The 22,185-nt window shown below is 39.7% G+C and overlaps 2 protein-coding genes across 3 annotated transcripts in view; one reads left to right on the top strand and one right to left on the bottom strand.

The window, feature by feature from the left end:
* Positions 1-7,031, top strand: part of grin3bb (glutamate receptor, ionotropic, N-methyl-D-aspartate 3Bb) — a 74,054-nt gene extending 67,023 nt beyond the window's left edge. Inside the window, exons 7-9 of the mRNA XM_063012731.1 lie at positions 3,652-3,816; positions 5,048-5,115; positions 5,945-7,031. Coding sequence (XP_062868801.1) covers positions 3,652-3,816; positions 5,048-5,115; positions 5,945-6,521 — 810 coding nt within the window. The 3' untranslated portion in view covers positions 6,522-7,031. The remainder of the gene's footprint in view (positions 1-3,651; positions 3,817-5,047; positions 5,116-5,944) is intronic.
* Positions 7,032-8,424: 1,393 nt separating this feature from the next.
* tmem259 (transmembrane protein 259) lies at positions 8,425-21,501 on the bottom strand. Of its 2 annotated transcripts, none has more exons than XM_063012699.1 (11): positions 20,826-21,501; positions 17,229-17,525; positions 16,586-16,748; positions 15,172-15,282; positions 14,729-14,851; positions 14,170-14,270; positions 13,159-13,216; positions 12,765-12,848; positions 12,233-12,365; positions 11,691-11,790; positions 8,425-11,528 (listed from the first exon to the last, which is right to left on the bottom strand). In XM_063012699.1, exons 1-11 carry the CDS (start codon positions 21,039-21,041, stop codon positions 10,920-10,922), a joined length of 1,995 nt encoding a protein of 664 aa, XP_062868769.1. In that variant the 5' UTR covers positions 21,042-21,501; the 3' UTR covers positions 8,425-10,919. The 2 variants fall into 2 exon arrangements, with proteins under 2 accessions (XP_062868769.1, XP_062868770.1); XM_063012700.1 differs by having other exon boundaries at positions 16,640-16,748.
* Between the last annotated feature and the right edge of the window lie 684 nt (positions 21,502-22,185).

Genomic DNA, 22,185 nt, shown 5'->3' with positions numbered 1-22,185 from the left:
GGACTAAGACACAAATGGACAAGACATACTGTACTGGGCACTTCACTGATCCATATATTTAGGTGAAGAGTGCTGATTGGTGTTGATCTGTCACATATGGAGTATTTGGAGTTTTTTTTCTAAAAATACTATGGCAGTGCATTTTTCCAATTTTAAAATAAATGCATAATTTCTTCTAAACAAAAAGTGTGTATTTATAGTGACAAATAAAATCAAGTTTTATTAAAATGCACATTATGTATGTACAGTATATGTACAGTGTATCACAAAAGTGAGTACACCCCTCACATTTCTGCAGATATTTAAGTATATCTTTTCATGGGACAACACTGACAAAATGACACTTTGACACAATGAAAAGTAGTCTGTGTGCAGCTTATATAACAGTGTAAATTTATTCTTCCCTCAAAATAACTCAATATACAGCCATTAATGTCTAAACCACCGGCAACAAAAGTGAGTACACCCCTAAGAGACTACACCCCTAAATGTCCAAATTGAGCACTGCTTGTCATTTTCCCTCCAAAATGTCATGTGACTCGTTAGTGTTACTAGGTCTCAGGTGTGCATAGGGAGCAGGTGTGTTCAATTTAGTAGTACAGCTCTCACACTCTCTCATACTGGTCACTGAAAGTTCCAACATGGCACCTCATGGCAAAGAACTCTCTGAGGATCTTGCGCTACATGAAGATGGCCAAGGCTACAAGAAGATTGCCAACACCCTGAAACTGAGCTGCAGCACAGTGGCCAAGATCATCCAGCGTTTTAAAAGAGCAGGGTCCACTCAGAACAGACCTCGCGTTGGTCGTCCAAAGAAGCTGAGTGCACGTGCTCAGCGTCACATCCAACTGCTGTCTTTGAAAGATAGGCGCAGGAGTGCTGTCAGCATTGCTGCAGAGATTGAAAAGGTGGGGGGTCAGCCTGTCAGTGCTCAGACCATACGCCGCACACTACATCAAATTGGTCTGCATGGCTGTCACCCCAGAGGGAAGCCTCTTCTGAAGTCTCTACACAAGAAAGCCCGCAAACAGTTTGCTGAAGACATGTCAACAAAGGACATGGATTACTGGAACCATGTCCTATGGTCTGATGAGACCAAGATTAACTTGTTTGGTTCAGATGGTCTCAAGCATGTGTGGCGGCAATCAGGTGAGGAGTACAAAGATAAGTGTGTCATGCCTACAGTCAAGCATGGTGGTGGGAATGCCATGGTCTGGGGCTGCATGAGTGCAGCAGGTGTTGGGGAGTTACATTTCATTGAGGGACACATGAACTCCAATATGTACTGTGAAATACTGAAGCAGAGCATGATCCCCTCCCTCCGGAAACTGGGTCGCAGGGCAGTGTTCCAGCATGATAATGACCCCAAACACACCTCTAAGACGACCACTGCTTTATTGAAGAGGCTGAGGGTAAAGGTGATGGACTGGCCAAGCATGTCTCCAGACCTAAACCCAACAGAACATCTTTGGGGCATCCTCAAGCGGAAGGTGGAGGAGCGCAAAGTCTCGAATATCCGCCAGCTCCGTGATGTCGTCATGGAGGAGTGGAAAAGCATTCCAGTGGCAACCTGTGAAGCTCTGGTAAACTCCATGCCCAGGAGAGTTAAGGCAGTTCTGGGAAATAATGGTGGCCACACAAAATATTGACACTTCAGGAACTTTTACTAAGGGGTGTACTCACTTTTGTTGCCGGTGGTTTAGACATTAATGGCTGTATATTGAGTTATTTTGAGGGAAGAATAAATTTACACTGTTATATAAGCTGCACACAGACTACTTTTCATTGTGTCAAAGTGTCATTTTGTCAGTGTTGTCCCATGAAAAGATATACTTAAATATCTGCAGAAATGTGAGGGGTGTACTCACTTTTGTGATACACTGTATGTTGACCAAAGTATTCATATGAGTTCAGCTGAACTGTACTGACTGCCATTGATCTGTCACATGTAGAGTAATTGCCTGTTTGTCTATGCACTGCTGAGGCATAATTATTGAGTATAGATCGTGATTCTTTAGTCTCTGTGCATATTTTAATTAAAGCATTACACTGCATTTGTCTGCTCCTGTTATCTACACAGTCAGGTTCAGAATTAATGGCATTATTATAAATTATTAATGATTTCCATTAAAGAATCTACTTGTACTCTATAATACTTCTGTATTTTGTATTCTAACAAGGTTTTGGGACGCACTGAAACATCATATATCCTCCATTATATTAACAGTGAGAATAGTGTTCCATTCTAACATAAAATTTTATCTGACTATAGAACTCAGTTCAATTCAAAGATCCAACAACATTGTTATGGAGCTTATGGTCTGTAACATTTTAAAATAATAACCAGGGGCATTCTTACTCAAGGACAACTCACATGGTATTAAACTTTCATTACTACTCCAGTACCCCTCTGCTGCATATACACCTGCACTATGGACTGTTAAACACAAGCTATCTTAAATGTCTTGCATTGTTGAAACTGTCCAAATGAATTTATATATTATTTAAAACCTACATGAATTAAGATCAGTGTAATGTAATAACTTGCGGATTTTTCTATCCTTGAGCTTTAGTTTTCTATCCTTGGCACTTTAGTTTTTATTTTCTAGTACTTTCTGGATTCATAAAAACTTACTTTTTTAAGTAAAGATAGTCCTTGTTTGTTTCTATTTTATGTACTTATATAATTTTAAAGGTGATAATGACTAAAATAATCGATACTATGGTAATACATATGTAATTTGTTGAAAATGTGCAGACTGCTAATGTATTGCAATATGGATTTGCCTGTAAATGGTCTGGTCTTAAATTAAACATAAATCAGCTCTTCAGAGGGAGGCTGGTGTATGAGTGTAATCTGAATTTTTACCTCCCAGCTTAAAGAAAAAGTGATCTAACAGTGGTAAACACAGCCCTGTCTCAGTTTTCAGAATGTGTTACAGCAACTGAATTTAGAACAACATACATTTAGCAAAACCAATAAAATTGTTTAGTTTAATTTTTTTTTATTGAAAGCAAGTCAAAAAAAATTTGCAAGTCATTGCTGTCTGTTTTTATCCTACATTTTTTCTATTGACATTTTGTGAATATTTTAGGGTAATATGTCAGTAAAACAAAGTCAAAGATGACCTAACGGAGTTCCTTATGTGACTTTAAAAAATCTAAATAAAATGCATTATTTAAATAAAATTTAATTGTACGTTTTTGATGGAGTACCAGAAGCCACATGGTTTTGTAAAAATGTATAATTAAAAACATATTTAAATTACTGGTGGGGTTTTTTATTTAAGCACAAGAATAGAGTAGTTAACCACATAATGTGGACTCATGCATTTGACTAATTTTTACATTTGCAGCATCAAGCAGATACTTTTATTCAACGTGACATACAATGATGACTTGGCAAAGGTGGGACTTGAACCAGCAACCTTTTGAATACTGGTCCAGTACCATTTTTCTAATCTACAGGTTATGATTATTGGGTCTCGTTGCAGATCTTTTAAAAGCATTAATATGTGTTTGTGTACTTTCTTTATCCATGCCTCTTATAGCTGTAGGCTGTTAAGTGTTGTTAACGTGCCACATTTTGAGTAATTACCTGTTTTAGTCCAAATAACAAAATTAAAAATGCTGTTTTCTTTCATTTTTCAGACATTGCAGATGGGCATCCGCCATTTCTCAGGACTGTTTGTGCTGCTGTGTTTGGGTGTAGCTGGGGCGTTACTTACTCTTGCCGGTGAACATGCCTTCTATCACTTTGTGCTGCCTCATATCCGCCGCCGGCAGAAATTCAAATACTGGCTCCACACCAGCCAGGTATGATTGCTGTTAAATAATTTAAAATCTGAATATATTATTTTTTCAAGCTCCCCCAAATTTAGAACTTGATTACTTGACTTTTACAATAAAAATGGGTAATTCCTCTGAATTGCACTGATACTTGAGTTCAGTTTGTGAAAAGTGTGAAAATAAAATTTTTATTGAACCAGACATTTTTAAGAAGACATTGTCAGCTTTATAAAGTACTTTTGTTTTAACATTCACAACTTTAAATAAACCATATCCTTTAGATTAGCTTTATGTTACACAAATGTAGATAATAAGAAGCTGAAGTTCGGCCTACCCTGAAAGGCACTATCACTGAAACAACCAGACTTTAGCACATAGAAGATTATAAATTACTGTACTAATAACAAATAATCATTATATTCATAATATATTTTGTTAAATTGCTAATAGTGATTTTAAACCTGTTTTTTTGTGGTTTTTATGTTTCCCTATTCAACAGGACAGAAGCTAAGTCTTGTATAACTAAAATAATTCACCAGGTTTCATTTTCTATGTTAGCTGAGCATTATTTTTTACATTTTTATTAATCTGGCTGTATTTTTTTTTTAATCTTAAACTGCAATAACTTGTCCCATGTCAAGGATTGTGAGAAAAAGAATAATTACTGTTTTATGGCTCTTAAAAGAAAGAGCCATCTGATGGTTGAATATTGGCATGACAACAGATTACCCTGATGTGCCCATCACTCTGGAACAGGGTAAATCTGGACTCATCAGACCATATGACCTTCTTCTATTGCTCCAGAGTCTAATCTTTATGCTCCCGTTTTTGCCGGTTAGCCTCACTGACAAGTGGTTTTCTTAAGGCTACACAGCTGTTTAGTCCCAATCCCTCGAGTTCCCTTCGCATTGTGCGTGTAGAAATGCTCTTACTTTTACTATTAAACATATCCCTGAGTTCTATTGTTGTTTTTCTACGATTTGATTTCACCAAACGTTTAAGTGATCGCCGATCATGATCATTCAAGATTTTTTTCCGACCACATTCCTTCCTTGAAGATGATGTTTCCCCACTGTCCTTCCACTGTTTAATAATGCGTTGGACAGTTCTTAACCCGATTTTAGTAGTTTCAGCAATCTTCTTAGATGTTTTTCTCTGCTTGATGCATACCAATAATTTAACCCTTCTGAAACAGATTAACATCTTTTCCACGACCAAAAAGTGTGTGTGTGTTTTAACATTACTGCTTGTTTTGCAGAAAATCCACAGAGCACTGAACATGACTTACGAGGATGTGAAGCGACAGAAGGCTAATACTGAAAAAAGGTATTAGCTTCATTCATGTGATCATTTTACTTAGTGATACACTGATCAGCCATAACATTAAAACCACCTCCTTGTTTCTACACACATTGTCCATTTTATCGGCTTCACTTACCATATAGAAGCACTTTGTAGTTCTCCAATTACTGACTGTAGTCCATCTGTTTCTCTGCATGCTTTGTTAGCCCCCTTTAATCCTGTTCTTCAATGGTCAGGACCACTACAGAGCAGGTATTACTTGGGTGGTGGATCATTCTCAGCACTGCAGTGACAATGACATGGTGGTGGTGTGTTGTGCTGGTAGGAGTGGATAAGACACAGCAGTGCTGCTGGAGTTTTTAAACACCTCACTGTCACTGCTGGACTGAGAATAGTCCACCAACCAAAAACCTCAAGCCAACAGCGCCCCATAGGCAACATCCTGTGATCACTGATAAAGGTCTAGAAGATGACCAACTCAAACAGCAGCAATAGATGAGCGATCGTCTCTGACTTTACATCTACTAGGTGGACCAACTAGGTAGGAGTGTCTAACTCCAGCAGCGCTGCTGTGTCTGATCCACTCATACCAGCACAACACACACTAACACACCACCACCATGTCAGTGTCACTGCAGTGCTGAGAATGATCCACCACCCAAATAATACCTGCTCTGTGGTGGTCCTGTGGGGGTCCTGACCATTGAAGAACAGGGTGAAAGCAGGCTAAAAAAGTATGCAGAGAAATAGAGAGGACTTTAGGGGATTAGCGATACATGTTACTAATAATATACATTTAGTATAGTCTGAGTTTCTAATCACTGATTACTAATTTGAGTATCTTTTGCTGTAGCTGTAATATTCAGAAGTCCCAGCCTGCACAGCCTCCTCCTCCTCCTCCACCGGGATCCTTCGCCAAGTGGAACAATGAGAACAACCAAGCAGTCAAAGAGATTAAGGACAACAAGAGGGTTCACTTTAACCTGGAGACCCTGAATACCCGCCGCCTCCTTGCTCGCGTTGTAGCAGAGGCGGGTCAGGGCACTTCCGGATCTGGAGCAGGATCTAATTCTGGATCAGGCTCTGGGTCAGGTTTTGGGTCTGAATCTGCATCGGGTTTAAGTCTGCTATCACGGGTGTGTGCAAACGGAGGGCCGGTGCCTCTCCGGCCCACGACGCCTCTTCCTTCCTCCTCTCCTCCAGTCGGTTTAACGAACCCTCCCAGGGAAGGAGAACTCGAGGAGCTGCAGGAGAAAATCGAGGAGATCCGAGGGCAACTAAGGGATGCGCTGGCCCGTCGTGCTCAGCTTCAGACTGCACTCACCAAAGAACACGCAGCCGCTGTGACAACGTTGACCACAGAGGGCCCACCCACAGTCACCGCCACCATTTGTCGCTCTCTAGTCAAAGACCTGGAGGGGAAAAGGTGATGCTGTCACTTTTTTAATGGATGTAAAGTTTACACAGGAGGGATGATGCAACAAAGCTTCCAGTTTTGTATGTTTTCAATCTGAGATTTCATGTCTACGTTGTTCATGTCTGAGAGCTTCTGCTCATTTCATACTGAGGCACCATCAAGCCTTGGCGCCGATCTGCCAACATAAAGCACCCTATAAAGAAATATAGTCATGCAGGGCATTTGGATATGAGGCAGGGTATCTCAGCATGGCTTTGTTTTATCTCCTCCAGCGTGGAGTTTGCAGTGGATTATATTTCTACAGTTCAAGAAGACCATACACCCTTATTTGCAAATTTGTTTTAATGTTTTACAGGAGAACTGGTTTGGGATTTCAAATTTTGACCAATATTAAGAATCTGTGGCCAGAGTTGAGTGGTTTTAAATGTATTGTTTAGTTATGCAGTGTTGAAATGAAATGATAACACTAAAAAGCCTGGATGTTTTTTTTCTGTTTTTTAAATAAAGTTGAATCTAACAACTGCTGAAGGATAAAAGTTTTGTGATTTTTAATTAATAAAGTGGTTTTTTTTGTTTGTTTTATTTAGGAACAATGACCTTTTTTAGTGATATAAACTATTACTATTCATAAATAGTAAAACAATGATGATTTGAGTGCAGCTGATAATTAGCTGTGCAGCTGTGTGTGTGTGTGTGTGTGTGTGTGTGTGTGTGTGTGTGTGTGTGTGTGTGTGTGTGTGTGTGTGTGTGTGTGTGTGTGTGTGTGTGTGTGTGTGTGTGTGTGTGTGTGTTTGCACTGTCTGGGGTGTTTTCTGCATTTCGCCCAGTGAATCGGACCCACAGCGACCCTTAAAGGGATAAAGTGCTGATAAAACAGCCAATGAAGGAATGAATCTTAATTACCCATGAATTCATTATGCCTCATATTATGCAAGTGTAGGAAAGTATTTGAACATCACTCATTATTATTACATTTGTATTAGGCCCTCTCCTTTTCCTGCATGACTGTACACAAAGTAAAGTCCTTAAAGATATATCATATACAAGTTAGGTGTGAATTAAGGGTGAGCAAGGCCTTCTTATCCAACACCACTGGCTGACCTCACGTCTGGTTTCTGACTGTATGAAAGTACATTCTCACAGGCACTTAAGTCCAGAAAAGTAAGGACTACTGTAGCTGCAAAGAGGGGTAATTTTTTGTTTTTGAAATTTTGATATACAATAAATAAAGAACAAAAAATTATGACGTCACATGATACAGCAAGTGAAATCCTGGCCAACACTGCCCCCTAGGTGTGACTGCATGAGTATATTAAAAATTGTGACCTCTCCACTGGCCTAGTATAAATCAGTTATGAGGAAGATCAGACCAGGGAGTATTTGCAAATAGATTTTTTTTTCTTAGGAATCAAAAACTTTTACTGATTTTTTACTAAATATTTATCAGCATAAACCTTGTCAGTATTTTATAAGTATTCATGATACATGGCTGTTAAGATTATTAATACGAATTGTTCGTCTGATTTGTCTAACCTGATAATCTCATTTCCTCTGTTTATTGAACTATTAAACGACTTTCTAATGGTGACTAAAAATGTACATGTATTGTATCTCAAAGCAGATGAAGGTTCAAGAATTTCTGATTAGAGCCTTTATCCTGAATCTAAAGTGTTTAGAGACCTCAGACTTGAGCTAAAGTGAGTCAATTTATGTTTATACAGTATGAGGTCAGGGACTGATGGACTAAAAGGCCTTGCAGGTGAAGATGCAACTTATCCCAACTAGGTTGAGGTCAAAAAACGTCAGTTAGGTGTAATGTAGAGTATCTTGAGTGGCTCTCAAAACACTTCAGATGAAGCATAAACCAAGCTTTTATCCGCTTAATTAAATGCACTAAAGCACACTTTTAGTACAAGTTGTTTAATTGCCTTTATTAATGTATTTGTTTTATATATAGGGAATGTTATACTATTTTAACTTTAACTGTATTACGATCCATTTGCAACTATGCAAAATTCCAGCAGTCAAATCAGTGACATCGTTCATTGGCAGAATTTACATTAGAAATTACCTTGATTTCCATTGGTTCTAATGGAAGTATTTGAAATAGTTGATTTTTTTAGCTTTATAATATTTGCTGTTGGATAAATAAGATCTGTTTTGAATTCTATAAAAATATACATTCTTTATGGCTTCTTGTATATTATTATTATATAACAGCAATTAATAATAATTTTCCTCTGAGAATGCTATAGACCTAAACAATTACCTCTCAGCACCATCATAATTGATTAAACCAAAAAAGAATTGTATGTGCCAGCCTTAAAAAAAAAGACACTATACTTTTTGATGGTGAGAAACTATCAAGAAACCTAAAAAAAAAAGACCTCCAAGAGATTGTGAATCAGGATTAGCGGGGTACCTTTATAGACAATTTTGAGATTGCACAAAACAGAGTTTGCCTGTTACACAAGTCAGCACAATAAGGTATTTTTAATTAACTTAATCCAAACTGCAATTTTCCTGAAGGAAGAAAATTTAAAAAAATCAAATTCCTTCCTTAACACCAGAACATGGCATTCAAAAAGTGATTAAAATGCAACATGGTTTATTTTCAAGGCAGTAGAGACTACATTTTTCTCCAAGTAGACCTCCCATTAAGCGTGAAAAAACTCTAGTGCACACTACACAACTTTCAAAAACTCAAGCACCCCTCGCACTACACAAAAAGTCGCTTGCAGTTAATCTTCTTGCGTTTTAAGAAGAACATGTGGTGCGTCGCCGATGAGGGTAAACGCTACACGATTAGTGATGTGCATAGCCAGAATATATGGGATCTCTTAGTGACAGCCAAAATAATGAGAATGATGTACTGTCTACAAAAGAATTAAAAAATAAGAAGTAAAAGTAGAACCAAAAATAAATAAGCAGACTGCAGGTTACACAGAACATATGAAATTGCAGACCATGTTATTTACTATTGCTGCCGCCAGGAGTTTTAAGATACTTGATGCACATGTATTATTTAATTACCATGCTTACTAAGCTCCATCTTAAATAGAACACTAAATGCTAAACTAGATCTGATCATGGTATTTATGTTAATTTATGCTCATTTTATGTTTACGTTTTTATTATTATTTTTTTATATCCAAAGATCTTGGCAACACAAACTTGGGTTTAATGTTTGAATCGGTCGCTTTACGCTCCGCAGTTAACCATTAATGAATGGCTGTTGAATACGGGTGCAAAAAAAAAAGTAAGTGGAGATGCACCAGATACTGCGCTAGAGAATCTTGGTCATAATTGACCAGCCCTACTACAGACTACATAGAATTAATAGTAACACCTTTGCTGGTACACTAATTTGACAAACACTTTAAGGCCAAATGTTTGAGGACAAGCCTTCTTATTACTGCCACACCCTTTGCTAACAGGTGTATAAAATGAATTCTGCGCTTACAGCTTTTTTGGCAGCCTCATTGAACTTTGGGATACATAACTGGGTTACATTGGAACATGGATCACAGATACGTGTTTTACTATACAGGTGCAAATTTACACAAATACCCACTTCAAAATCATGTAAAAATGCTTTTCAAGAGGATCTGTTCTGGAACAGGATGTCCATCAACTGTTCAGGTATCCACAGACTACTGGCAATAAAGTGTACTATTTAGTACTGTAATTCAAGATTTGGGACACAGCCAATTATTTATAGCTGTTATAATTGAACAGCTATTCATGTACTGTTTTTTTGAATCATTCTTTGAGCTGTTGCTTCCTGGGTTTATAAATAGTCCTATATCTGAGCAGCTCTCTAATCTTTTCAGAGACACAAAAGGAAAAAAGCATGTATGCAGTGTGCACTAGGTATTCATAGTACAGCTTGGCTTCTGTTACACTGGGTGGTTTGCTAGAGTGCAATAATGTTTTACAGCAAAAGACAAATCATATAACTGAGCATTTGCTAGATACTCCTTTAGACGTAATGGATTAAGTTCTGAAAATGACTCATTTAGTCACGTATCACTGTATAGAAACACACCCAGTGGTGAAAGAAACCAATCATTTATCAGTCTTAAAAGAGGGGAAACATAAATGCTCCTCAAATGATCACACCTTCACATGTGGTTTCAATTCACTAAGCATCCACTTAATTCACATCCTTAAGAAAAGAAACCTTACTTTAAGAAACGTCTATTAATTTCAAGTCCTTATGAAAAGGAACATCCAAATCCTCTGCATTTGTGACAGGGTGAGATTATATTTTGCACCATCAGTAATGCTGCTCCTCTACCTTCTCAGGTTCTTCTGGATGAAATTAGGTTAAAGAAGCTCCGCTGCTGCTTGGAGGTAAAAAGAATAAGAAATCATGGGGTTTGGAACAGAATTGAAGTCTGCGCTGACTTCAGGAGGGGGCTGAGTGTGGGCCGGCGGTAGCTGCTTCGGTGCGACTCTCGCTCTCCTTCTTAGCGTCCCACTGTCGCGTGTCTGTTAAGCCCACCTCTGCCCCTCTACAGTCTGTGAGAAGAGTTGTTGATCCTTCCCCGCCATTCTCATCTCCTCCTGGGGGTCTGTCGCTCCCTTGGCTCTCCCCAGCCGTACTTGGGCTTTGCGTTTCCATTGCCACGCTGACGCCCGTGGAAGACGCTGGAGACTCCAGCAGTGGGTTCGATAACGCTTCTGTAATGATAGCTTCTGTAATGATGGCTGCCGTCTCAGCCATCCAGTCCTGATCGCTAGATGCCCCAGCGGATATACCGTTGGGCGCTTCAGGCTGTGGATGGGTAGGAGCTGGCTGGTGCTCTTGGCCATTGGCAGTAGCGGAGCTGGGTGCATTTGCTCTGCCAGCATTTGGCACGGCGTTGTTGGTGGTTGTGTTGTTGTTCAGATTGTCCTGCAGCGCTGTCTGGTTTCCCTGAGCAGCCTGCTGGTTCTGCAGGAGCATCTCCTGGATCCGGATCTGCTGGAGAATGGCCGGCAGCTCGTAGTGATGGAAGAAGTAGATCATGGAGTGCTGAAAACAAGGATGTAGAGAAGTGAGCAACCAGACAAAATCTTTTTTGTAAATCCAATAACAAGAGTAAAACTAAAGGTTTTTGGCTATAAAATGAACTTAACTAAAAAGAAGACCCATTTAACTTGATCAAAACACACTCATTTAAATAAAGCATCATACCTGAACAAAGAGCCAAGAAGTGACAAGAGCCAGGCTACTGTACTGTCCATTAAAGCGGTAGTGGTATGCATAGAATGCAAAATGGTACAGATAGAAGAACCTGAAAACAAGGGATAGAATAGTCATAAGCATTTCCTCCCAAAAAGACAGACACAGACCTGTCTGTGCACCAATAGGTACAAAAACATTTGCTGAAGCTATAAACTGTTTTTTTAGAATATTATACATCAGGATTTGATGTACCCATCTAATGGGCTAATGCATCAGACCACTGTGCCACCTGAGCACCCTAAGACTGGCCTTTTAACTCAATTTTGCAAAGTAAAATATACCAAAGTGTGCATATTTAATTGTAAAGATCCAACCCTCTTTTAATCGCAGGGAACAACTCTGAAAAAATTATGAGTAGTCTTGACGCGGTGTATGGTGTTGGTACTTGCAAATAAGATTGCACAGTTGACCAGCTGTTGACCAGCAAATCAGAGTTCTTTAAATTCCAATAGACCTACATATTAATGCACTGAAAGAAACAAGTGTCATACCTGAGCCAATGGCGTTTGCTCGTGTTGGTGTGGCAGCAGATGGCATCGTACTGATCCGCCAGCCAGACAATAAGGATGATGTAGAAGGCTGTGGTTGTGTCATTGAAAAACTCAGACATTATGGCTTCCATTCCTGTACATGGGGTAGACAAACACTGCATATAAGTGTTTTGGAAGATGCACATGGTTAGATATAACAGATGTCTAATTTAGAATTGGCTAGTTTTACTGCACACATTAAAAAAATCTACTGCCAAGATGTCAAACTGCTAAAAGCAAACCTGGCCAGATGGTTAATGGAACCATAAAAATAAAAGGCCTGCTAATAAATAGTGGCTGCTGGAACATAGGTGACACTGTCTATATTCAGCCAAGCTTTATATTTCCATAGGCTTAAATGCTGCCTTGCTGGAATGAAGTCATTTGCTCTAAAACTAAGGTGCCAGTTGTGGAGGAGGGGCTTCTTTGTTGCACAGCGACATCTGAGCACATGGCAGCATCAGAAAATGTCTACACAGAAGGCAGCACCTACCCACAAGTGCTAGGATTACAGTGAGAAGAGGAGCAGCCGGGAATGCAATAGTCATGTTCATCTCCAGCATCTGCAGGAGGTCCACTGCACAGAGTAGAAAGAGAGGAGAAAATCAGAAATGTTAATCATATTTCATTATAGTGTTCCTTTTCACTTCCATTAATCTCATTATCCTGGTCAGGTACGGTTCAACTGAGCAACACAGCACGCGAGGCAGGAATACCCTGAACAGAGTGCAGACATAACCGATCAAGTCTGCGTAGATGCTTGACCAGCTTGCTCTCAGCGGTGGTGGGCTAGTGTAATACACTTCTGCATCACGCAAGCTAATGCTTGTGTTTTTTCTTTCATGCTGCTGGACACGGTGGCCAGCATTACCTATCTTAAGCCTTACCTATGAAAACAAAGATCTGGTGGTGGGAGTAGCGGAGCAGCATGGAGACAGATAAGGTCTGTAGAATATAGAAAAATATAAATCAGAAAAACAATTCTTAAATGTATGAATACAGACTCACTCTTAAAGTACATCAAAACAGTGCAACTATTTTAGAGAAATCCAAAGATATAGTTGGTGCAAAAATGAGAAAAACTAATTTGCAGATTAGGAATTGTATTAGCTTATTATGCCCTTTGACTTAGTGATGATATAAAAAGATAATCAGGTAGTAAATGATTGCATTGCACCTTGAAGATTTGAATCTCTTAAACATAAAAATTCTGCACCAGGTTCCATAACTGTTTGCTTATGGAACGGTCTCAGTTTATCAGTGTTTAATACACAGGTATGCGAAAACTGATCCACCCCTCTAAAATGTGCATGGCAATGCTTATTCTGAAACAACTGTGCATGTCACAGTCAAGGATGTATTAAACATTGGGCTTATGTTATTTACTTATAACTAAAGTATCGCCTGACTACAGAGCAAGAGCTCACAGGCAGTTGTGTCAAGTACCCACACTCAGTGATCCAAGGAGAGACAAGATACAGAAGTCAAAGGACCTGCTTATAACGTCCTGGAACCAGATAGAACAGGACTCCTTCAGATGTATTGTGGAATCCAGGTCTCGACCGCATATTAGGCAGGTGGTCCTAAATATGTGCTTGAATTTACAATATCCTAAAGGGGTTTATTTTACTTTGACCGAAAACTTTACAAAGATGAATTTAGCATACAGACAAACAACAACTACTAAACTTTGAAGTCCCCCATTTTCTAAATAAATCTAAATAAATGGAGTAAGGTTTGTCTTTACTGTTCTGTCCCTTTTCTAATTCAATGTATGTGAATTAACTTTTATTTGGGGTAATTGACTACAGTGACACAGATACAAGAGGGAACACTAAATCTGTCTATGTTCACCACATATAGCAGGAAATGTCCATGTTGCAAAAGAAAATACTCACAAAAATCACCATGATAACAAAGGCAGCCAAGTAGGATGTTCTTGCCATCCACATACTGACAAATCGGTAGTGTTCCCCCGATACCACATTCCTCAGGAAACCTACCAAGATACAAAGAAAAATATTAATTATATTTATGCATTTCCCCTTTTTTCTCCCAATCTAGTCATATCCAGTTACCCCGTTTTGTCTGCTGTAGACCCCATACCTAACACACGCCCCCACTGACACGTGTACAGCAGCCAACTGCTTCTTTTCACCTGCATCAGGCATGTTCACAAAGAGAGCAGTATTAAGTATGAACAGTCACGCACTGCTCTCCATTGTTGCTCACCTCTGTGCAGGCACCATCAACCAGCCAGAAAAGACTGCAATCGCAAAAGCGATGCAGAATCCCATAGCCCCACCCTCCCTCAGGCATAGCCAATCCCATTGTGTAGGTGCCTGGCCAGCCCAAACAGACCTAAGATTTTAACTCTAGAGCTCAAGATCTCAACCTGAGCACCCAGGCATGAAAATTATTAATATCAAATACATAAAGTAGCAGCCACTATTTTACCCTTATTTTCCTCATTTTCTGCCAAGGCCTTAACACTAGACATCAGTATATCATCATAGCCGAGGAACTCATCTAGAAGGAAGCGGCTGAAGCCATCACCAAAGCACTGATCCTTCATTGGGTCTGCAAACAAAGCAAGACAGGTATCTAAAGTGTGTGGCAAACCTTAACATCTACAGTTTTTATCAAACCTCATTTTTGTTCATTTGTCCATTTGCTGTTTCAACTATAAAAACATCATTACAGATTTCATGATAACGCCTAGATATACCCCCCACAATATCAAAATTATCCTGTTACCAAAGATGAAAGAATGAATAAACTAACACCCTAATTTTATATTTTACAGCAACATTCCTTCAAACATGAAAAGCTATATCTAGGTTATATACAGACTTTTCCCCCTGTAGTGACTCCCTGTAGTTTTCAACTGTGGTACTCACCCAGGGTAACAACCATAACAGGAATGTTGAGGCGCTGCCGTGTGGTTTGAGACAGCCTGAGAAAGCCATACTCCAAAGAATACTCCACTATGTACTCCTCCTGAGGCCATACTGCAAAGGAAAAACACAGAACCCGTTAGGCTCCACACTGTATGCACACAGAAAAGAATTGTTTGGTTGCTTATATGAGCTGGAGAATGGACATGTTTACTATTAATGCAATGTGCTACTGGACATGTATAGTGCAGCACACAGGATACAGAGCTGTTGGGAAAATAAAATAGCTTTATTCATGTCTACATACAATAAACTTATACATTAGACACATTTTTAAGATAAATATGCTCATACATCAGGTTCAATTATTTTGCACTTATTTATATCAATATATAATAACATAATACTAAATTAAGTATAAATTAGCTTTTTCATAGTTTCTTAGTTTTTTCTAAAGACTTATGAAAGTCCATTCTGCTTTTATCACATGCTGTTTATTGGCCGACCTGTGTTGTTTGCATTGCATGATAAACAGCAGCATTTAGTCAAGTTAGAGAGGGTTTTTAGCTTTGGCCTATGATGGTCACAATTATTCAAAGCACCTTAACATTTGTGACCTAAAACAATGCAAGCAACTTAAAATTAAGGGCTGTGCCCAGTGGCAACTTGGTTGCAGTGGCAGGGTTTGAACCAGCAACCCTCTGATCACTAGTCCAGTTCCCTTGTCACCAAGATATCACTGCTCAAAAAATTCAATCAGTCCATCTTTCAGCTGGCATTTTAACCTAACCAACAAAGTTCATCAGCCAGCCTAACATATCTTAGTAATTATGAAATATAAACAATGTCCAACTCCATTTGTTTGTTCAGTCTTTAAACATCTAAACTGATTCACTTTTTTTCTCTAGTGTGTATGGGGATTAGAGTGTTTGTGTGAAGACTTTGTTTTTTCTTATGTGGCGTTTTTAAATGCTTGTGCTTCTAAGAATTTAAGTTAATTTTTTGGGGGGGGTCATCCAACTCTATATTTATGCAGAATCTAAATATAAACCTAATTTGACCTTCAGTGGTGAAACTGACAGCCACAGTGGTAAATCTGTCATTTAGTTATTTACAAACACATTTCTGGAAACAAAAATCCTTACATCAGGTCATGTCACGTTAGCCTGGAGCTCCACCTAGTTACCTAGTCTCTGGGTTATTCTTCTAGCACCAACAATGCATCAGTTTGAGAAAGAACAAGAGAGTAAGAGAATGGGGACTCCGGAAAGAAAGGGTGGATGAACAGGTGTGAGATTGCAGACGGCAGTGGATGAAGGAAGGCCGGTCGGGAATGAGATCGGGTCAGAGAGCAGGAGAAGGAGCAAAGCAGCAAGATGTCTGTGGTGCTAAAGGAATTAGGCATGTTGAGCTTTACCTGCTCTGGCTAGCATCTCAATCTCGGAGACAGTCTCCATCAGCGGCTGCATACCTTTAGAGGGCGCCTGGCTGAAGGAGAGGTCCTGTGTGTCGTTCAGACCTGAGCCAGGGATGCCAGTGCTCAGCGAGGGCTTCAGTCGTGGCTCAATGTCCAGCTCAAACTGCAACGACAAGACACAACAAAATCCATGTTTTTGTACTGTTGTATTAATATATTTAGTCTTTATTTTATCCAAGTCTAATTTTGTAAATATGTTTAGCAAACAAAACCTGAACTTTTTACCATGACCATAAAAATGATGATCTTTTTAAAGAATAAATAATTTACTTGGCCCGTAAAATCCTACACAATATGGCAAAAAGTATGTGGACACACCTCCTAATTACAAAATATCTGGCTGCTATTAATATATGGCTTCTGCTTTGTGTAGTGGAGTCTTTACTTGCATTTGTAGATTTGCTGTGTTTTGTCCATGTGTTTATATTCATTACAGAAGGGATAGATCATGTGCATTCAATAGTTTTTGTGGCCCTGCAAATGTGAGTGAAATCTTGCACTGTAAATCCCTAATAAACTTAGCTACTACTATATGTCCCTCATAAAAAATGAACTTTATAGATGTATCTCTATAGTCACTGACCCTCACAGAGCTGTTGTCAAACATGTCCATGGTAAGCTCCTCTTCATCCTCCTCCTCTTGGTGAACTGCAACTGGGCCAGCACCTTCTGCATCACCGCCAGGTTCTTTGACGAGGCCCTGAAACCCCTCCGTTTCGTAGAACTGAAGGAATATGGGTGCACGACTGGAGTTGCGCTGGATCTCCACTCGCAGAATCCCGTCACGTGGCCACTTCTCACGCACATGCTCCAAACAGTTAATGGGTGAACGGGAAAAGGCGATGTGGATGTAGGCCAGAATAAAGAGCACAAATAAGGCCTGTGAAAAGAAAGACTTAATATTAGAATAGTACCTTGATATTAAATAAAGCTTAAATAATGTATTGTGCAATAAACAAAAGCATTGCTTAAAACCAAGCTCACTGGTGACCCTGTGACTCAATAAAACTGTATAGAAGGTAAGCATTGTCTCCATAACCATTAGAGAACTCTGGAGGAAGACAAGTCAAATGAGACTGACTGATATTTCCAATTGGTAAGAATTATATAAAAGAGAATAAACATGTAAACATATGAGTTTAAGGACTATTTTGTTAAATTACTGGGTATTAATTCTAACAACTGTATTGTACTATTAACAATCTTATTTCAATTTACTGACTGTCTCATTGCCAGCACTTACTTAACATCTGACCCTACAGAGAAAGTGTAACTTTTATCACATGATAAAAAATTTTTTTACTTCCCTGGTTGATACAGACACAATAACATCAGTAATAAAGTTTTTCAAGGCCTTTATCTTTCTTGGAAACTTGGCTCGGCCATAATAAGCAAAGCAAATTAAACAATCAGCATTTATGCAAAATAGCAAATCCTTTGAGTAGGACTGTGGTGACCATGTTAAAGTAATTCATATAGAAACATATGCACACACAGAGTGGATATAAAAAGTTACACACCCCTGTTACAATGTCAGGTTGATGTGACCTTTAATGTGACCCATAATCTGTACAATTTACCTGCTTAACGAACTAAATAACAAACACTTTGTTAAAGCATCTTTTGATTTTATAATAGCATTAATTTTTGTTGGGCTAAATTGTTTGTTTATTAGGATTTTAACGTTATGTTTTACACTTTGGTTACATTCATGACAGGAACGGTAGTTACTCATTACACAAGGTTCATTAGTTCACAAGGTTATATTGAACACAGTCATGGACACTTTAGTGTCTCCAGTTCACCTCACTTGCATGTCTTTGGACTGTGGGAGGAAATCGGAGCACCCAGAATGAACCCACGCATACATGGGGAGAATATGCAAACTCCACACAGAAATGACCGGGACCGCCCCACCTGGGGATCAAACCCAGGATCTTCTTGCTGTGAGGCGACAGTGCTACCCACTTAGCCACCATGCCACCCTGTTGGGCTAAATTAACAGGTAATCACATTCAATTGGGTTTAGTTTCACTAGCCACAACCATTCACGATTACTGCCAAACCTGTTGGCATCTTAAATAAAACATGTCTGGCAATGTGAAGTCTAGAAGTCTAAAAAAGCAGCACATGATGCCACATTCTAAAGAGATATGCCATTCTGCAAAAATGGCATTCACGGGAGAGTTGTAAGGCACAAACCACAGCTGATAAAAAAAAAAAGAACACAACGGCTCATCTCAAGCTTGACTAAAGCTCAAGCGCAGGTGGGTTGAGGAAGGGTAACCAAATTTAACACTGGTACTTTTGTACAGTACAGAAAACAACCGACCATGTAGTATAACAGATTTAAAAAAAAAAAAAAAAAAGAAAGAAAAAAGAAAAAAAAAAAACACATACTAGAGAACCAGGCAATGAAACAGAGACATAACTTTACACTTACAACAGGTCATCACGATCTACTTTTCGATGCTGGCCTCATCATTTTTCAAAAAAGCTTTGAAGCTTTTTAAATGCGCTTGAGTTGTCTATAGTGATATTCAGCTTTACATGGCAAGCTACTGAAAAATCACACTAACCTTATTCTGATGACTTGCACTAAATAGTGTCAGCCAGGTTTATGTAATCTGGACAGTAGCTGCTGATGCCAATTCTCAAGCAGTCTTCCAAGTGTTCATCAGTAAGAGTGGACCGATATTTAGAATTAATTATTTTTATGTGGGTAAGGCTGATTCACACAAGTAGAATAATCCAAAAATGCTGTCAAATGTGTCACCTTTTTTTATGTTTGGATATTTTTCTCAGCCTTTCACTTCATATGAATGTCAGATTGTAGGGTTAAAATTTCTGTAAGCAACATGAGATCTGAATATTCTATGTATGAATGTGCACTCATCTTCAGAAACAGTGTAGCAGTGCTTTAGGCGGGCTAAGCCATAGCTATGGTAACAAACCGCAAATTTGTTTGTTTGTTTATTAGATTTTAACGTCATGTTTTACACTTTGGTTACATTCATGACAGGAACGGTAGGTACTCCTTACACAAGGTTCATCAGTTCACAAGGTTATATTGAACACAGTCATGGACACTTTAGTGTCTCCAATTTACCTCACTTGCATGTCTTTGGACTGTGGGAGGAAACCGGAGCACCCGGAGGAAACCCACACTGACTCGGAAAGAACATGCAAACTCCACACAGAAAGGACCCGGACCGGCCCACCTGGGGATCGAACCCAGGACCTTCTTGCTGTGAGTTTGCTACCCACTTAGCCACCGTGCCGCCCCAAATTAAAGAAACAGTGGCCCCATTTCATGTCAATCAGTTGTCCTGTTTGAATGAGGCCCGATCTATGAACGTATTGGGCACCCCTGGCATACATGTTCCTAATAACGACAGTTAAGTACGATTAAACAGTATTTAAAAATCCCAACAACACTGCTGCACCTGATACACATTAACAGCACACACTAACATGTCTGTTTGTTTATTAGGATTTTGACGTCATGTTTTACAATTTGGTTACATTCATGACAGGAACGGTAGTTACTCATCAGTTCACAAAGTTATATTGAACACAGTCATGGACAATTTAGTGTCTCCAATTCACCTCACTTGCATGTCTTTGGACTGTGGGAGGAAACCGGAGCACCCGGAGTAAACCCATGCAGACACGGGGAGAACATGCAAACTCCACACAGAAAGGAAACAGACCGGCCCACCTGGGGATCGAACCCAGGACCTTCTTGCTGTGAGGCGACAGTGCTACCCACTTAGCCACCCCAAATTAAAGAAACAGTGGCCACAATTCATGTCGATCATCTGTCCTGTTTGAATGAGGCGTGATCTACCAGCATGCACTGTGCGATGAACGTATTGGGCACCCCTGGCATACATGTTCCTAATAACGAGAGTTAAGTACGTTTAAACAGTATTTTAAAATCCCAACAACACAGCTGCACCTGATACACATTAAACAGCACACACTAACATGTCATTACCACGTTAATTTTATTGCAGTGCTAGAAATGGTCCAATACACAAACACAATTCTGGTCAGTTTGGCTCCCTTTCGATTAATAAATAGTGTAAAGCAGGTGGCAGAATGCTCTGATCATCGTGTAGGTCACTGATCAGCAAAAAAAAATGCTCGTGGTTATGCGAGGAGTCACCAAACTTACCTTTAGCAGGACGAAGAATTCGAATATCCGGCGAAAGGAGGGCGGAAAGAGCCGGGCGTATGTGACTGCCATCTTAAAGAAGAGTGCGTGAAAGAGCCGGTCCCGCACATTGATGAGCGGGTTCTGGTTAACGTTCGGATTGCGCAATCTATTCGCAGCGCCATTATTGTTCAGTGGCACGTTGTTGTTGTTTAAGTTGCCCTGATTATCTGACATTGTTATTCTGGTGCCAATACTTGATTAGGAGAGCTGCCAGTGTGGGGCATCTGGGATGCGATGTAGCTTGATGAACACTGATAACCAGGCTAAACACAAGAATTAATTTTAATTAGACAGCTGGGTCCTGCGATCCTGGATCTTTAACATCTGTATGCAATGCCGTATTATCGATTCCAAATCAGTTCCAAAGGATGTTCGATGCCAGCTGACAGGCGTCTCATGACATGACTGGAGGACAACTAGCTGGCAAAACAAGTCGCACGTTTGTGTGTTACCGTGTCACAACTCCAACTTACTTTCTTAATGCCAATTATAATAAGCAACAATTCCCTCCAGATGTCGAGGTTGTTAGTTCTCCAGTTTCACACAACAGCACTGAAGCTCGCTAGCTTACAAATTCGTACTAGCCGACCTAGCTAAGTTTGTCTCGACCAGGTGCCTATGACTACTAATTTACTTATATATCTACTAGTTTAACTAAATTACTTTTCCTTAAAACGATAGGGCAACGTGCTTTTAATCGAATAATCCCTGAGCCACCATCTCTGCGCCACCGCCACAGTTCAGCTAGGCTAAACCGCTAGTAACTGTAGTTAGCCGCTAATGCTAGCACTAAGTGTGACGTTTAGATGAGCCTGTAGCTACCGCCACAGAACCCGTATGTTCCGCTCTTCAAAACAATCTCCAATGTAAAGAAAATGAGCGACGGTTACTGCGCAAATTAACATCTCCAGAGCTTCAGATATAATTCAGGAGGATTATTTTCGACAGACTCGAGAGTAAATCCCATTTAAGTGCAATGCTGCATCTGTTTACACGAGCTCTACAGGCGGACCTGGGAGTGACGCTTTCTCCGCTTCTTTAATGTTTTCTGGTGGACGGTGAAGCAATATAAGGTTCAACACAACACCGCCACCACCTGGACTGGAGAGTAGCGTCACATTCCAACAAGTCTGTTTTATAATAAAATTATTCATTTATTCGTTTTCTTATCCGCTTATCTAATCAGGGTCGCGGGGAGGTGCTGGAGCCTATCCCACCTTTTCAATGGGCGCAAGGCACACAGTAACACCCTGGACGGGGCGCCAGTCCATCGCAGGGCAGACACACACACACACACTGGCAATTCAGTATCTCCAAA

Source organism: Trichomycterus rosablanca, chromosome 17 (genome assembly GCF_030014385.1).
Source record: "Trichomycterus rosablanca isolate fTriRos1 chromosome 17, fTriRos1.hap1, whole genome shotgun sequence".
NCBI classification, from domain to species: domain Eukaryota; kingdom Metazoa; phylum Chordata; class Actinopteri; order Siluriformes; family Trichomycteridae; genus Trichomycterus; species Trichomycterus rosablanca.
The sequence above is the reverse complement of the archived record's forward strand: the minus strand, read 5'-3'. Positions and strand labels throughout refer to the sequence as shown.

Excerpts from the sequence above, each read along its gene's own strand:
- tmem259 (XM_063012699.1), bottom strand. The coding sequence starts at position 21,041 with ATGTCAGATAATCAGGGCAACTTAAACAACAACAACGTGCCACTGAAC. Across the intron at positions 16,749-17,228 it reads TTGACAACAGCTCTGTGAGG|TTTGAGCTGGACATTGAGCC; the intron begins GTCAGTGACTAT and ends TTGTCGTTGCAG. Across the intron at positions 14,852-15,171 it reads TGTTATGGTTGTTACCCTGG|ACCCAATGAAGGATCAGTGC; the intron begins GTGAGTACCACA and ends CTTTGTTTGCAG.